The 17177-nt window shown below is 59.4% G+C and overlaps 2 protein-coding genes across 2 annotated transcripts; one reads left to right on the forward strand and one right to left on the reverse strand.

Moving 5' to 3' along the window:
* Window positions 1–26: 26 nt before the first annotated feature.
* Window positions 27–1709, forward strand: Hspb9 (heat shock protein family B (small) member 9). The gene has a single exon (XM_003467119.4). The coding sequence runs from the start codon at window positions 1205–1207 to the stop codon at window positions 1682–1684; it is 480 nt and encodes a 159-aa protein (XP_003467167.1). The 5' UTR covers window positions 27–1204; the 3' UTR covers window positions 1685–1709.
* Window positions 1710–2620: 911 nt separating this feature from the next.
* Rab5c (RAB5C, member RAS oncogene family) lies at window positions 2621–17053 on the reverse strand. Its single transcript, XM_003466981.5, has 6 exons — window positions 16907–17053; window positions 5153–5417; window positions 4386–4537; window positions 4133–4255; window positions 3681–3774; window positions 2621–3428 (listed from the first exon to the last, which is right to left on the reverse strand). Exons 2-6 carry the CDS (start codon window positions 5316–5318, stop codon window positions 3313–3315), a joined length of 651 nt encoding a protein of 216 aa, XP_003467029.1. The 5' UTR covers window positions 5319–5417; window positions 16907–17053; the 3' UTR covers window positions 2621–3312.
* Window positions 17054–17177: the final 124 nt, after the last annotated feature.

The raw sequence follows: 17177 nt of genomic DNA on the forward strand, positions 1-17177 counted from the left end.
CAGACGGTTCCGCCCGGCAAGGTCCGGGCAGGTGTGCAGTTCCTCGCTACTGAGCCTTTTTTCTCTCTGTTTTTCATTACTGAAGATTGAATCCAGAGCCTTTCCATCGAGCTGCATCCTTTTTTTTTTTTTTTTTTTTTTTTTTGAGACAAGGTCTCGCTAAATTGCTAAATTAGCCAGGCCGGGCTCTAACGCGAGATCCACCTGACTCAGCCTCCCCGGAGTGCTGGAATGATACACCTGCGCCACCGCGCCGACCACTTCTCATCTTTCTTGATGTTGGCTGGGATATTCATGATTGCTGAAAGCATCTTTAAACTTAGACCCTGAAGGGGGTTCTCTATCCAAGCTCAAGGGCTGAGGCACAGGGCTTGAGTTGCCTTCTTTGATCTGTCCCACCCATTTGCCCCACAAAGGTCCTAGCCTTTCGAGGCTGGGGACACGGAGCTGTCTCTGCGCTTGAATAAAAAAAAAAAAAATTTTTTTTTTTTTTTTTGGTATTGGGAATTGAACTCAGAACCCGCACTTGGCCAAGCAGGTGCTGTGCCACTGAGCTAACATCCCTGGTCCTGCGGTTGAAATTTAAATGCAGCATACCTGGGCGCGGTGGCGCTCGCCTGTTAGCCTAGCGCCCTGGGAGGCTGAGGCAGGAAGATCTCCAAACTTAAGCCCAGCGCTGACAACTTAGTGACTTAGGGAGTTTCAAAATAAAAAAAGAAAGGACTGTAGTTCGATCCCCAGTACGAGAGAAGAACTGTGGCAAACAGCACTCCATTCCTTGCTGGTGACTCAGTGTGCTGGTTTCTGGACATGAGCCACCCCCGATTGCGCTCCTCCTGTACACAAGGTAAACGCAACAGTTTTATTATCCTCGCACTGAGGCGAGGAGAGCCGCAGCCGCGACTGGCGCCAAGTGGGCGAAACCGAGGCTGCAGGCATTCCGGAGCTCTCGGATCTGGACCTGAGCAGGTTGACGTCCTCCCTTCCAGGTCCCGCACGCATAAGCTCTGCGGGTGACAGCGTCAGGGCTGGAACCTGAGCGTCGCATCATCCTGTCCCGCCCTCGCCTCTGCGCAGGTGGGCGGGGCCTTAGGCCCCGCCCCTGACGCCGGCAAAGTTCCAGTCTGGCGCACCTGCACCTCTCTTCCTGCCACCTATCTCGCGCACCTGTCGCCTAACCTCCCGCCCACGGTTGCGCCCTTCGATGCGGCGCGTCGAGGGCAGCGTTTCCAACGACCGTGGGGTGGCGTCCCCAGGCCCCAGCAAGGCGCTGGCACAGCCAGAGCGGGGGGCCACGCTGCCCGTGAGGCTGCTGAGGGATACCCCTTTGGCTGTGCGGGACACTGGCCATAGCCAGGACTTCCAGATGAAGATGGACGCGCGAGGATTCACCCCGGAGGACCTGCAGGTGCGGATGGATGGGCAGAGCCTGGTAGTGACCGGCCAGCGGCAAGAGGAGGGCCGCGACCCCCACGGGGGCAGCTACAGCTTGACGCAGAAGGTGTTCCGGCAGATGCAGCTCCCCGGGGACCTGGACCCTGCCACCACCACCTGCTCCCTGACCCCCTCCGGCCAACTGTGGGTGCAAGGCCCGTACAGACCGCCACCTCTGCCTGCATCCCTGGTGGGCCCGTCCCAGAGCCTGTCACACCAGGGCTCTCAGAAAGGCCCCAGCCCCACCTGAGCCAGTAAACAACGACGACGCACAGCAGCCCGTGTCCACTGTTTTCTGGGGCCCCAAAGGCAGAGGGGCTGGAGCCTGCGGTACACACCTTAATCCATCCTCTGGAGAGGCTGAGGCAGGAGGATCACTGCTTCAGGCCCAACTGGATCAACTTAGACCATCTCAGAATCAACAGTAACAAAGGATGGGAAGGGGGCTCACTGCTGTGTCAGAGTGCTGGGTTAAAGTCCTAATGTTACCTCCATAGAAGAGGGTAGAGGGAGGCAAAAAAGGCACCCAAAAGTCAGGGGAGCCCAGGATTAGAAACCAGGATGGGGGTGTGGCCTTTGCAGCCTGCACTGGCTCCAGCAGGGAGCTGCAGAGTGGAAAGGACCCACTTGTCACCTGACCCAGAGGCAAGGTGACAGGAGGGAAGGAGCGCCAAGGAAATGGAGGGCAGTGGCTTTGGACTTGTGACCGAGCCAACATCCCAGGAGAGGTGGGCAGTTTCCTTTCACTTCTAGGGAGACCTGGTACAGATCAACTGGCTCCATGGGTGTGGTAGACCATACCTGCAATCCCTGCAACTCAGGAGGCTGAGGCAGGAGGATCACTTTGTCTGAAGCCAACCTGAGCTACAGAGGGAAAGCCTACCTAAAAAGTGTAAAATCCCAAAAAACAAACCCATGGAGATCATGTTGTCTTAAGAGTCCAATGTCTACACACCACACCCACCAGTATAAGCTGTTGGGCCAGGGTGGGTAGGGGGCAGCAGTGAGCCCTGACTTCTGGTGTGGCTGGCCCCAGACCAGTGCCCGGCAGGGCTGCAACTTCAGTCTTGTTTCCCAGTTACCATGACTACCAGCATCCCAGGGCAAGGGGTTTTAGATTAGCATCAGGTGACCAAGAGCGGCTGAGGTGTGTCGGACTCTGCCACAGAAAGACAGAAGACGAGGGTTAGGTCCATCGATCAGCTGACTATATTGACAAGATACTGATTGGTTACATGTTGAAGAAACATACAATACAAAATACAGAAAAAGTTGGTTCTGTCCCTTCCCATGCCCCCTACCCCCCAATACTCATCATCGTGATTTGGTCAGAACAGGGCTCAGAGCAGAGGTCGGGTTGACCGAGGGGGGCATCTGGGCCATGGGTGTGTGGCTGTCACAAGGACGCTGCAGTAATGCTGTGGTCCCCTCCTGCCCAGAGCTGGCTGGCAGCAGGGTAGCAGAGGAGGGCCAGCCACAGGGAGTAGGTCCCTTCCAGGGCCCACCGTCCTGGGTGAGGCCACTCCTGACAAGGTGAGGACACAGGTGCCCCAAATCTGCCCTTCAGCAAGAAGGCACAGAGGGGTCACCTTTGGCTGTATCCCCAAGGCGGGGACAAGAGCTTGGCCATCCCTGCAAAGGACCAGCGGCAGAGTGGTGGAGGGGGCGGTGGGAAGAGAAGAGATCATATATATATTAAAAAAGTGACTTAAGACTTAAAATTGAATTAGTATTTGTACAGAAGGTGCAGGTGGAACATTGCCCCAGCCCAGGATCAGAGTCAGAGGAGGGTCCCGAGCCTCCTGCCCGCAGCCAGCAGCGGCCTAAGTGCAGTGGGCGGCATGGGTTCCGGCAGTTGTGTTGGTCTGAGGGCAGCGCTCAGTTGCTGCAGCACTGGCCCCGGCTGGCTGGGCTGCTCTCCTGCAGGTCAACACCTCGGTTCCGGCCTGGCGCACCTGCTACGTTCTGGGGCTCATTCTTGGGCAGCTTCTTGGCTGTGGGGGAGGGACAGGCGTCTGTGGGCTTCTCCCATGGGCAGAGTAGGCCATCACCACCCTGCCTGGGACCACAAGGTACAGCAGTAGGGTCAGAACAGAGTGAGAAGCTGGTAAGTAGGGGCAGGGAAGCCAGGGCATGAGGGCTGACTGGTCTGGCTTGGTGCACTGCTCTGCACCTGGCTCAGACATGGGGACTGCCGGGCCCCTGGCACTGAGGCCCAAGGAGCCCAGGCGGGCCGTGCTGCTCACCGATGGCCATGAAGACCTCGTTGACGTTCATGGCAGTCTTGGCAGATGTCTCCATGAACAGCAGGCTGTTGTCCTCAGCGTAGGCCTGGGCATCCTGGCAGAGGGCACAGGTGCTGTGTTGGGGCTGAACCCAGGACCAAACGTTCCCAGCATGCAAACCTGGGCCTCCTCTTGGCCTGCCTGGGCCCGCGGGGTACCCCTGGCTTCTGGAACCGGCAGAGGAGGTCCCCATACCCCTTTGCATCCCTGAGAATATTGGGGAAGCCAGCCTCACAGTGCTGAGCAAGGTTCAGTCCCCTCTCGGGTCCCGGACAGGCAGTGGGTGATGCCGTGCCATGGTGCGTGGGGCATGTGTCCGTCCAGGGACAGAGAAGGACCCATGGAGGCGGCGTAGGGCCAAGGCCTCCCTGCCACCCACAAGCCAGGGAGACGGGCCATGGGCCCAGGCCCACCTGGAACTCCACGGCCCGCTTGCTGGCCAGGTCGGCCTTGTTCCCCGCCAGCGCTATGACGATGTTGGGGCTGGCCTGCCGCTGCAGCTCCTTCACCCAGTTCTTGGCCCGCAAGAAAGTGTCCTGGGGGAACAGGGCTGGGATCAGGGGTAGCAGGGGCCTCACCTGGAGCTGGACAGCCATTCCCGGCAGGCAGGAGACCCCGCCACTGTAGGCCCAGGAGGAGGGCAGGGAGGGTGCCACCGCACCGTACCGTGTTGGTGATGTCGTAGACCACGATGGCTGCCTGTGCGCCGCGGTAGTACATGGGCGCCAGGCTGTGGTACCGCTCCTGGCCAGCTGTGTCCCAGATCTCAAACTTGACCGTTGTGTCGTCCAGGCAGACCGTCTGTGTGAGGAAGGCCGCTGCGCAGAGGCGGGGCCATGGGCACGCTCGAGTCAGGGCTTCAGGTAGGGAGACTGAGGCAGGTCCCGCTCCTCTGCCACAGTGAGCAGCCTCGGGGGCCCCCGGCCCTTGGCGCTCCTGACCTTCATGTCCTAGGGGCACTGCCCCAGGCTCCAGATCCTCGATGGCCACGCCTGTCCCCAGCTCTGGTCCAGCCCAGCCTGTGTGGTCACCTTGAGCTCTGACCCTCAGGGCCATGGGGACTGTGCCCGAGCTGGGAGCATGGGGCACAAGGCCAGTGTGCTAGGGAGGTCTGGAGCTGTGACAGACAGCTGGGGTGCCTTCTGCCTCACCCGAAGCTCGCCTGAGCAGTCTGCGCTGCTTGGTCCCCCCACTCAGGTCATCACCCCACTTCCTGTGTCCAGCTACCGACTGGGCAGATGTGGAGGAAGCAGGACAGCTGACGTGAAGGAAGCAGGAGGTCAGCTGACTCGAATCCCAGGCTGGTCCTAGTCCTGCCTCCACCTCAGTGCTGACCAGCAGGAGCCCAGCAGTATGCTCAGAGCTCCCAAGCTGCAGAGATGCCAGCCATCATAGCTGCCTCCCAGTCTCCAGCTGCATCCTTGGCCACTCACCTCCAATGGTGCTCTCCTGGTACTCGTGGAACTGGCCCTTGACAAAGCGGAGCACGAGGCTGGACTTGCCCACTGCCGACTCCCCCAGCAGGACCAGCTTGAACTGGCAGATCTTGTTCCCCGAGGCTGGTCCGTTGGGGCGAGCTGCGCCTCCCCGACCCGCCATGGCCTGTGCTGCTGACTGTCGTGGTCCCTGGGAGCGTGGGGTGGGGGCTGGTGCTGCGGTGCTGCGCAGAGAGGCACTTGGTGGGAAGGGGGCTTCCAACTGCAGGGACAAGGGGATGGGTGAGCCTTACCGAGTCAGACGTGGTGGTGCACTCAGGGAGGCTGAGGCAGGAGGATCGAGTTTGAGACTACACAATGAGACCTCATCTCAAAAAATAATAAAGCATTAGGACTTAGGGCAACAGCCCTTAACCTGCAGTGTGGCCCCAGTGCTGCAGCCTGTGCCGCGCGGGGCCAGAGCCCATGGAGGCAGCCTCTCAAGTGGGAGCCAGGATCCGGCTGGCTAAGCTACCGGTCCCAGCCTCCTCCCCAGCCAGGGGCACAAACTGGACACACACTGAGCACCAGTGCACATGCGTACCCCAACCCAGGCTCCCTGAGGAGCAGCGGGCTGGCCCCCAGCTCTTCTGGTCCCTCAGAGCTGGGAGAGTTGGAGAATAAGAGGAAGTCGGGGCAGAGACCTGCGCCCCAGAGGCTAGGGGACTCAGCCCTGCTTTACAAACTGGAGCTCGGGCAGCCAGAGATCCAGGAGACAAGGCTTCAGAGGGGACCCTGGGAAGGCCGGAGCCGCTGCAGCAAGGGGTGTGCAGCCCTGTGGCTGGACAGGGCATGAGGAGGAGGGCACCTTGCTCTCCACAGGCCAGCGTCTGGTGTCCAGGCCGGGCTCCCACGGCCGCTGCCCAGCATGCATCAGGAAGCGTGAGTCACTTGCCAGGAACTAGTGTTTCCTCCCCAGGCAGCCCTGGAGCACAGGGCCCTGAAATGGGGGCCGCCCAGCCCCGAAGTACAAGGAAGGAAGTGGGGGGGTTTCACTATGTCAGGGAAGACACTGTCCTCTCTGCGTGCTTACCAGGCTTCCTCTTATACCCTGTGTTCTAGGAACTCGCAGTGCTGACCCAAGGGAGTGGCTCTCAACTCAGCGGGTGTTTGCTGAGTGACTGTACAACCATTATCTCCAAGACATAAGCAGCGCGCCAGTTTTAGACAAGCAAAGGACACTCAGTATGTGAATGGGAGTGGGTAGCACCTAATGCCTCCTGCATGGCAGGGACCCTGGGTTCCCCAGTGATGGATGCCCACGGATAATGGTGGCCCCCCACAATGTCTGAGAAGTGGAAGCGAGTAGCAGTGACACCAATATTCACAAAACCTTCTAGGATCCCGGGGGAGGCTGCCCTCCCGGGCCTGAGGGTGAGCACCAAGGAAGGGGCTCCAGAGCCCCAGACAGGGCGAGGCACCGAGGACACCCCCAGGATGGCAGCTGGAGGCTGAGGTTCTGACATGACCACCAACAGTTGAGTGGCTTGAAGATGGCACACAAGTAACCTTGGAGTCTGAGGTCAAATTCCCTTCCAGGACAGCCTAGGACAGGCGGCGACAGCACTCCTGCCCCCAATCAGAGCCCCATTCCTGCCCACAGAAGGGAGAGAGACCACGAGGACATGGGGTGCCCTGCTCTGTGTGTCCCCCAATGCACAGCAGAGGGCAGATGATGTGCTGGACAGTCGGGGCCCAGTGGGAGGCCAGGGAGACAGCAGGCCCTACACCTCCAGGGTTGGCGACACTGCGGCCCTGTGCGTGAGGAAACAACCTGACTCCCAGAAGTGAGTCTCTGGGGTGTGACCCAAAACCCCATATCATTAACACAGGTTCCTGAGTGGTTCTCGGGGCCAACTCGGGCTGTGGGTGACCTGGGGGTCCCAGAGAGCTAGGAACCAGGGCAGCAGGGATGACCTGTGGATCATTCTGACTGGTGCTGCCACAGTGTCCTGTCCCCGACAGCCAGCCCCGGGGACATTGCCACTTCCTGTCCCTCCTGGTGAGCAGGTACAGGTCAGGCTGCCTGCATCTCTTATGCTTCCTGTTTGCTGCAGACACATGTGCAGACCGCCACCAGGGCAGTATGGGCCACTGACCAGGCCGGTGGGGTGGGCAGGTGGGGCCAGGTGGTTCTGGCTAGTCTTGGGGGAGGGGCAGCCCCCGGGCCCATAGGAGAGGCTGGGGTCATGGCAGGGAGTGACCAGGTTCAAAGGTCAAGCTGGGGGAGCTGCACAGCACGTCAGTGGGGCAGGGCCTTGCAGAGGACACCTGGGCCCCTGTTCTGTGGGGAGGAGGGGGCCTCAAGGCAGCATAGCCTGGCTTTAGATTGGTCACAGCCACAGGAAGGGCACAGCTAAGGCCCTGCGGTCCCCAGCGTCCAGTGTGACCGGGCAGCTGGGACACAGGAGGCTCCGCCATCGGCTGTGACCTCAGCCAGTCACCCAGTCATGCTCTGATGCTATCACTAGCACTAGGCTCCTTATCTGCACACTGGAATTCTGGCACTAATTGCCCTGGGTGGCCACAGAGGCAGGAGGACAGCTTGTGCACTGGGGTCAGGCCTGGGCTTCCAGGATAAGGCCGGTAGCAGCCAGGGCCCAGCCCTGCCCGGCCAGGTACAGCAGAAACATGGGTCCGATAGCTACTGGCCAGGGTCCAGGGCAGGGGCAGCCCTGCACCAGGAGGACTCGGGTGGATATGGAGACCGGAGCTCAGGAGCGGCAAAATCGCCAGCTCAGCCGCTAATGGCAGGGACATGGCCCCATGGCTCTCGGCGCAGGAACAGAGCTTTCAGTGTCTACCAGGCCCGCAGCCCTGCTTCGGGGAAGCTGCGCCCACCGGCCAGGGACGCAATGCCCCTGTGTGAAACTCCACCGCCTGACTGTGCACAGCCCCAGGAGCACACACACCAGCAGTGATGGGGTCTGGAGCGGGCAGGGGCGTTAACTCCTGCACTCAGGATGACAGGAAACCCGCCCAGCTCGCCTGCCTTTAGACTTCCTGCTCCATCCTCGCTGACCTGGAAATGCAGAATGCGTTCAACGACAACCATGAGATGGGCACAGTGCTGGCACCAGGGAGGCCCTGGGTTTGCAAAAACTAAAAAGGCCTCGCTGTAGTGGCACAGGCGGGAAGCTCTGGAATGCGAACAGGGATGCAGCACTGTGGGCCTGCAGCTCACACCCAGGGCTTGGGTTGGCTCTGGCATCCAGAGGTTGTGGGGGGGGGGGCCTGTACTCCCTGCCACTCTCGACTGCCACAGTGAGCAAAGGGCTGGGACCAGGGCAAGGTATCCTCCTGTGCCAGGGCCACCGGAGTGAGAGCACAGGGTGCTTGACAGCTGGGCTGAGGTCCAGGAAGGTTCCTCACCCCACCAGTAGGCAGGGAGGTAACAGGAGCTGGCAGCAGAGGGGAGGACGCTGCCCATCAGTGGCCCCAGAAGGTGACTGCTTGGGGACAGATCACATCCCAGCACACCCTGCCCCTTTCAGGGCCAAGGACGGGGAGCTGTACCTGCAAAGCCCCGGCCTGGCCCTGGCCCCCACCAAGGCCCGTTAACGGGCACCAAGGCGTGCTGGCCTGGGACACACTGCCAAGTGCCCGGGCATCTCCCAGAACAGTACGGCCAGTTCCTGTGGCCCTTTCCCTTGGGCAGGGGCCCAGTGGTGCTAAAGGGAAGCTGCCCTTCTGGGACAGGCCCTGCAGAAGCTCAGGAGCCCCAAGCTCTCCACGGCCCATAGGATACAGCCTGCTTTCAACTAAGACCAAACCTCAAGCCTCCTGCCTCAGCCTCCTGAGTGTCAGTGTGCAACCACAGGTCTGGCTTTGCCAAGGGGTTCTGGGAGGCCCCTGAATCCTGAGATGGTTTCCAACACTGCACCCATTGCAGGCTTGGCTGCAGCACTCTCTGTGGCCCAAGCCCCCATGAACACTGTCCAGACGGGGTGCGGGGACAGGTTGCAGCTGTGGCTCACACTACAGTGACATCCCCAGGCCTCCCGGCCTTCCCTGGGCAGTGACTGCTGCTCAGGACGCCACTGACTGTACCTCGCCTGGCCCAGGAGAGGCCCTGCTGGGCGAGGACAGTGGCAGCTCCATGCTGCCCAAAGTCAGGCCTCTGGAGCTGACACCACAGGCACAGCCGACTGCCCTCAGTGCCCGTGGCCAGCCGGCCCTGCAGCACCATGCCAGGCCATGTCCAAGACAGGAAGAGGGGATGAGGCTAATGGCAGTAGCGGTGGTGGCGGTGAGGGCAGCAGCCACGGCCCAGTCCCCTGAGCACAGCAGCAAGGCCTGGGCGGGAGAGGTTTCCAATGCCCCAGCAGCAGCGTGGATGCCCAAGGATGTCCTTTAGGGTGGCCTTCCTTTCTTCACTTTTGCTGAATGACACCTAGGACAGTACAGCTGAGGGACTCAGGGGACTTGGGGTCAGAACCCTGATGGCCAAGTCACACTTTCTGCATGGCGCCCCTTCTCAGAGACTGCTGTAGGGAGAGACCTTGAGAGCTCAGGGTTGAGAAGACCAGAACCTGGAGGCATTGCTGCCACTGCCACTGTCTGATGACAAGGACCACTGTGCAACCCAAGGCTGGTAGGGCCCCTCTGTCATCACTGCACTTTGCACTGGGTATGCTCTCGGGTATGGGGAGCACAGCAGGCCTGGGGAGGTCTGTCCCTAGGTGGCCCTGTCCCAACGGCCACACAGCTCCAGTCCAGCCCTGCAGCCCTGCTACCAGGGTGCTGTGCCCCTCCCTGAAACACCTCCTGCTTCCCAAGGGGGATGGCACCCGCACCTGGGCACTGGATGATGGCAGAGTGGGCCCTCAGGAAGGACCAGTCCCATGGCACTTGGGTTGCTGGTGCCTCGGGAGCCCCTGGAGGCCACAGGTCTGCATGCCCCACTCCTGCTGTCTCTACCCCTCCCCCAGGCCCCACCTGGAGGGACTGCTGAGCGGGGCCCCTCCCCAGTGAACCCTCAAGCACCCCCACCTCGAGCTCCTAGGATTGGAATGGGATGGATAAGCTCGTTCAGAAATGGGAAGAGACCCAAGTTTGCTGCAGAGGGGGAGGGGCCACCAGTTCCTTCTGAACCCAGCTGAAGAAGGCCAGGCTGGACATCGGGTGGCACCAGCACTGCAGTAGCTCAGAAAGCAACCTGATGACCAGGAGGGCAGCCACAGTGACCGGGCCTCCGGAGCCCCCTCCATGCCACCTGACAGGGACACACGCAGGGCTAAGAACACAGGCAGAGTCCAGTGGGGTGCTCTGGACACACAGTGGGAAGAGTCAAGCGACTCCATGATTCAGGATCACAGCACCAAGTGGCAGCCACCTTGGGCTGAGAACCCTCTGGGAGAAGGGGTGGGTTTCTGAGCGGAAGCAACAGTGGCGGTCCAGCCCATGCAGTCTCTCAAGGAACCACAGAGCAGGAGTGCAGGCAGGTTTGTGGAGGGAATCTGGCCCTGAAGCGGGGCGCCTCTGTGCATTCACCCCCCCCCAGCCCCAGTGCAAGGTCAGACACAAAGTAAACACCAAATCCTCTGGGCACAGGTGCAGCCAGCTACAGAACAGGCAGGAGGAGTACAAGAAAGGGGTGGCTGCCAGGACCGGGGCCGGGGCTGGACCCGAGGGCCAGGTGGCCCAGACTCACATGCGCTGGCCCTGGTGACACCGGCAGGAACAACCTGCACTGCATGCAGGCCAGAGCTCTGTCAGTGCATGAGGTGGAAACAACCATGACCTTCGGGCTGAGCCCAGGAGGCTCTGCAATCGGGCAGGAACCATACCGAGAGCACTGTACTGGGCTAGAAAGCAAAGATGCCCCCATGCCCAAGCACAGACAAGAAGCCTCTCAAGGACAGGATGGGCCATTCATAGGGGGCTGTGAGCAACTCAGGGGGAAAGCTGGAACAATCCACACAATCAGAGGACCGAGCACAGGCTTCTAAATCAAAGGGTAAAAAAGTACCCCTAGATAAACGAGCGGATACATAAATGAGAGGGGGGCAACAGAGACAGGAGGTACAGGTACTGATTCCCTGCAATGAATGTAACCACTGCCTTCTACAAACACTGACTAAAAAAATCAAACATTAAAACAAAATTAAGAGCCTGGTGTGGTGATGCACACCTGTAATTCCAGGATTGGGAAGGTTGAGGCAGGAGGATCCTTGCAAGTTTTGTGACCAGCCTGGGCTACAAAGTGAGCTCAAGGCCAGCTTGAACTGCACGCAAGACTCTGTTTCAAAAAAATAAATAAAATTAAGGAGGCCTTAAATCTAAACATACACACAGGGGAGCAATGTTGCCTGCCTTCAGGGAGGTGCTTAACTCCGGGTGCCCCAAGAGTGGGAGCCGTTTGGGTGACGACACTGGCCAGGCCTGACCTTGGCCACACGATCATGGCTGCCATCCACGGCAAGGCCACCTGGGATGGAAGCGCCACAGTGTCCAGGTCTAAACCTAACCCTCTTCCTTCTTTGGGCGTGACAGATTATGGCCAATGGTGACAAAACCCAAGCAGAGCCAACCCAGGGCTGCTGTACAGACACGGGGCCAGAGCACCTCGAGACACCATCGTCGCTGGCATCAAGGGAACACAGAATCTAGAATTTGCTGGCCCCTGGACTGCAAAATGGGGACCGGAGGCTTGCAGCTCTCCTGGGTGCTGGCCCTGAGGGCCGCGGGCGGGGGGCTGGGGGAGCCAGGCTCCAAGTCTGGCAGGTTCTTTCTTCCCTGCCTTTCCCCCGGGGTGCTGAGGTGGGCGCCCAAGGCCTGCTATCCTTGCTCTGGGCCGAGCAGCACCCACAGAGCACGGCCATACTCGTGGCCCGGGCCCTGCTGGGTGCTGGCCTGGGTGGGCGGTCCTGGGCAAGCCTGTGCGTTCCATCCTAGCAGCAGACCGAGACGCGGATCGAGACGCGGATCGGTCACTGGGAGGACAGCAGCCCCGCCCCGCCCCATCGCCCCGCCCTCCGCCCCGCCCCTCGCCCCTTCCACCTTCCGGTCCCCTCGGCTGGGTCGGAGCAACTTCTAGAGCAGAGACCAAGACGCGGCTGGCGCCCGCAGCAAATAAACACAACTGCGGACCCGGCCTGTAGGCAGCTCTAGGCGGGCAGCTCCGTTGTGGTCCAGAGGCCAGTGGGCCCAGACATCTCCCGTTCCTAGGCAGCGCCTCGCCACACGCTGGGGACCCAGCCAGCAGCCACAGTGGGACTCCGCCTGTGCCCACCCCCTCACCCAGCAGAGCTTAGACGCCAGACGGGGCACAAAGCGCAGGGGCAACGGCAGGTGGAAGAGAGCCTGGGGCACCTGCGGCAGGGGCGAGGGGTTGCAGCTAGAGGAAGCGTCCCTCCAGCTGATCTCCTGCACCAGCAGCAGGCCCCACCTCTTGGAGCGAGGGGGCGGAAACCCAGAGCCCAGGCTCCCAGGGCTGCCCGCTGGCCAGCATGGGTTGGTGTGCTTGGCCCTGTGTGCTGCGCAAACAAGCCTCTCCCGAGGCCAGGCCGCTCCTGCTGAGGGCTCCTTGAGAAGTTCCCGTTCTCCTCTGCCAAGTCTCATGGAGGCACCACTGCCTCGATTTTTGGACAGTAGTGCTTTGGGTTTGGTTTGGGTTGGTTTAGAATTTTTTTTTGGTTCCAGGGATCGAACTCGACCTCGCGCTTGCTAGGCAGGTGCTTATGCCTCTGAGCTAAATCCCCAGCCCCTTTGTTTGGTTTTTGAGACAGGGTCTTGCTGTGTAGCCTAGCCTCGAACTCACAGCAATCCTCCTGCCTCAGTCTCGGGAGTGCTGGGATTACAGGCATGTGCCACCACATCAAGCTGGACAACATAGTTCCTGTTTATTTATTTTAGATTTTTGAGACACGGTTTCATTATATAGTTCAAGCTGGCCTTGAACTCCAGATGACCCTCCTGCCTCAGCCACCTGTATGCTGAGATTACTGGCATGTACCACTACACCTGCCTTTGGATATCCTTATTTGTGTGTGTATGTATGTATTTTGGGGGCTTGAGGCAGGGTCTCACTGTATAGCTCAAGCTGGCCTTGAGTTGTCGACCCTCCTGCCTCAGCCTCCTGAGTGCTGGATTACAGGTGTGTACAACCATGTTCAGCTTTGGACATCCTACTTTTTAAACCCTACCTGAAACACTGCTTCCCAAACAGCTCTGACAAAAGTACCATGGGGCAAATGCAAAGCCCAGGAATCCCAGCAAGAAGGAGCCCAACGCAGCTGGCCACCACCACCAGCCATGCTACATTAGCTTGAACCATGTGCACCTGCATTCAAACCCGTACCAGACACAGGCTGCTTTTACCCGCAGGTGCCTTGTGCCTGGAAGGTGGAGGCTTTGCTGGGTGGACTAGAAGGGCCTGGGGACCCCAGAGGGGAAGCAGTGTTTGTCAAGTATTCCCCTCTGCGCAATGGGAACACAGCCCACGCCAGTTCCATTGAAGATCAGCTAAGCGAGAAGACCGGAATCACAGCAGCCGAGGTACTGACCTGCCCCGTGCTGGACACCTTCCCACTCGGTTTCTAACTCCGCAAGCCTTAGCCTCCCCACATCCTGGAGGGGCCAGGCCTGGGGTGCTCACGTGACAAGCCTGAGGTCCCATCAGGGAAGAAGGGTGGGGTCTCGACAGAGCACAAGTCTGGCTGACTGCAGAGGTCTGCCCTGCCTCAGTTTCCCAACAAGGGATTGCAAGAAGTGACAAGTCCTGCTGGGTGGGGCTGAGCTTCCCTTTCTGACCGAGCTCTGTTTCCAGGTAAATTCTGATGGGAAGATGGGAGGACTGGATTTTTCCCACTCCAAGCAGTGGGCTCTTGGGGTGTGTGTGTGTGTGTAGATCCCAGACCAGCTAAACAGGTCCCAGTCCTTACTCAGCAGTAGGCCCTGAGTCCTTTTCCTTTTACTTTCATTTTCCTGCAGTTGTGATGTTAAAGTTCCCAGGAGATTAAATGCACACAGATTGTCAGCAGACTCCTGGACCATGGAGACGACTGGCCTGGGGCTCTCCAGGATCCCCAGAAGCAGAGACAAAAAAGAGCAGGTGAAGAAAGGTGGGAGGTTGAAGTAGAGGCCACACTGTGCCTGCCCATTCATTTAGTGGGAGGCTCGATGGATGGGAGCAGGGCCAGCTATGGGGAGGACAGTTTATAGCTGACCCCAAGTCCCAGGCCACACCTGACCCTTTGTAACTGCACGGTCTGGGGCAAAGTGCCCAAGTCCCTGAGATTGTCTTGAAGGTACGAACACAAACTACCACCACTATCAGAACACTTGGGGGTCAGGAGAAGAGAAGTTTCACCTTTACAATTTATAAATGTTAGTTGTCCAGTCCTCTTGCAGCAGGAAGCCAGAAAAAGACCAATGGATTTCAAGAGGCAGAGAGGAAAGGCTGCATGCAGGGCAGTCTTGCCCTTGGGAGCAGTGTCACACCTCTGCCTGCTGGGACCCTGCCATTTTTGAACGAAAGAACCTGTGTAACCATCTAGGCGGCGTTCCCTCACTGCTCCATCTAAGCCTGTTCGGAGTTGGAGCCAGAAGGTTCATGCACACAAAGGGAAGAAGAGCCCCTCCAAAGCAGCCCCTTCATCGTGGAAGCCTGGGGAGCTCTCCGAATTAAAGTCCACGCCCAGAGAGCTAAACTGAGCACAAGACAGTGGCCACATCTCTCAGGCAGACACGGCTCACATCTGAGAACCAGGATGACCACACTGTTGGGCTAGCCCACAAGGATAAAGAGTTTGCGATCCACCTGCTGACCCTAAGCAGGACTTTCTTTTGGTGACTGTTGTCCAGGAAAACGGGAAGTAGTTCACTGGTCTAGCTCACAATATGGGAATCAGAGCAAGGCATAGTGGCTGGGAACTAGGACCTGGGAAGCTGAGGCAGGATGCCTGCCAAGAGTTCAACATGTGCTGAACTATACAGCCAAACTTGTCTCAAAAACAACAGCAGCAAATTGCTGGGATTAGCTCAGAGGCACAAAGCCTGCCTGGCAAGCATGGAAGTCCTGAGGTGGACTCTGGGTATCAAAAGCAAACAGGTGAAACAACAACAACAACAAAAACCCCAGCAAGTGGTAGGAATCAGATACTTGTAGCTGTCCCGAAATAGTCAAAAAGATCACAAAGCAAAACTTTAGCTCCTGTAAACAGCATCCAAGTGCAGTTAAAGTGGCCCTGAAAGCTAAAGAGCTACAGAAACTTCCAATGTCTGTGTGGTTTTCCTTCCCTTCCTCCCTCATAGATAGCAAGGGTCAGTCCTGGCCTAAGCCAGGCTACTCCTCATTAAGGCATAGTCTCCAGCCTGTACTTTGGCCACGTAAGAGAAAAGCCTGCCAGCTCGGCCTGACACAGCAGCCATTTCACAAACTTAGGTCCCAAGTCACCGCAAGGACCATGCATCCAGAGGCAGGGAACCTGCACTGTCTGACATGTATATGAATTCCCTTGGCTAAAACCTCAGCATGTCAGGAGAGCAGAGTGCACTGTGATCTTCACTTACTACTCTGCAGTAAGTCCCAGCCAGAATGGACTGGGGACCTCGGTGCCACAGGAACCGCTGTTCAGGGTGGTGCACACGTTTGAGAAGAGGTGCCCCGGATCCCAGAGTCCTCACAGGCGGCTAGGAAACCACTCACATGCTCTGGGAGGGCAGGACTGAGCCTGAGCTGGGGGGAGGAGCAGCAGGAGCTGGAAGAGGAGGAGGAGGAGGAGGAGGAGGAGGAGGAGGAGGAGGAGGAGGAGGAGGAGGAGGAGGAGGAGGAGGAGGAGGAGGAGGAGGAGGAGGAGGAGGAGGAGGAGGAGGAGGAGGAGGAGGAGGAGGAGGAGGAGGAGGAGGAGGAGGAGGAGGAGGAGGAGGAGGAGGAGGAGGAGGAGGAGGAGGAGGAGGAGGAGGAGGAGGAGGAGGAGGAGGAGGAGGAGGAGGAGGAGGAGGAGGAGGAGGAGGAGGAGGAGGAGAAGGAGAAGGAGAGAAGATAATGAATGGGCAGATCGGCCCGGATCTGTGATCTGGAGCTAAGATTGAGCAAGCCTCAGCTAAATTCTTCAAGAGGCAGGAAGAGAGATATGGAGAAAACGACACGACTGGGGGACAGGGCCGGGGAACAGGGGGCAAAAGAAGACAGCTTGTCCCTACTCAGTGACCCGTATTTCAAAGTCTTCTGAGGTTCTGGCTCGAGAAGGAGAAGAAGTGAGTAACGGGGGAGCAAACTTACTTCGAGGCCGTGGATGCCACCCGTCCGGACCCCTCCCCGGCCCGACACCCGACACCCGCCACCCGCAGGAAAGCAAGATAAAAATTCTCCAGGGCTGGAGGGGACAACTGTTTCCGATGGGACCAGGAGGAGAGCGTGGACAGACAGCGCCTCTCGACACCTCTAAACATAAGGGAGGAAGGCTCCTCCGCACCTGGCGGGGCCCCTCACATTCCGGGAGCAGGGGAAGAGGAACTTGGGGTCTCTCTCTCCACCACTGGGTTGGCGAGGCAGGGGCGAGCCGCGGAGGTTCCCAGGCTCAAGCGTGACAGCCCGGTGAAGTAGAGGGGCTCCCCCTTTGGCCCGACGCCCCGGGAGCTCCAAAGAGGGGCTACGGGTCGGGGGAGGGGTCAGTACCCCTAAGCCAGGAATGGGCGGGAGGAAGGGGCGGCTCCGAAGACGTTTCAGCTCAAGCAAGACCCTGATCCCGGGACGGGCACACTCACCGTGGCTCCGGGGCGGCGGCGTCCTGTGAGGCGGGGGCTCGGGCTGACTCCGCTCCTCTCCCCCCCGGCGGTGTCCCAGGCTCCGACCTCCACTTCCGCCTTTCAGCCGCTCCGGATCCGGATCTCCACCTTCGGCCCGCCCCTCCACGCTCCAGGGTGATTGATAGGAAACAGGAACCAATGGGAGACAACCTCGGCCGACCGGAGAGCTGCGACGGCGGGGAGCACGCGAGAGGCGGGTCGGAGCGCGCAGGGCATGGCGGGAATTGTA

Source organism: Cavia porcellus, unplaced genomic scaffold (genome assembly GCF_034190915.1).
Source record: "Cavia porcellus strain 051 isolate PalLab524CR breed Dunkin Hartley unplaced genomic scaffold, mCavPor4.1 scaffold_6, whole genome shotgun sequence".
Classification (NCBI taxonomy): domain Eukaryota; kingdom Metazoa; phylum Chordata; class Mammalia; order Rodentia; family Caviidae; genus Cavia; species Cavia porcellus.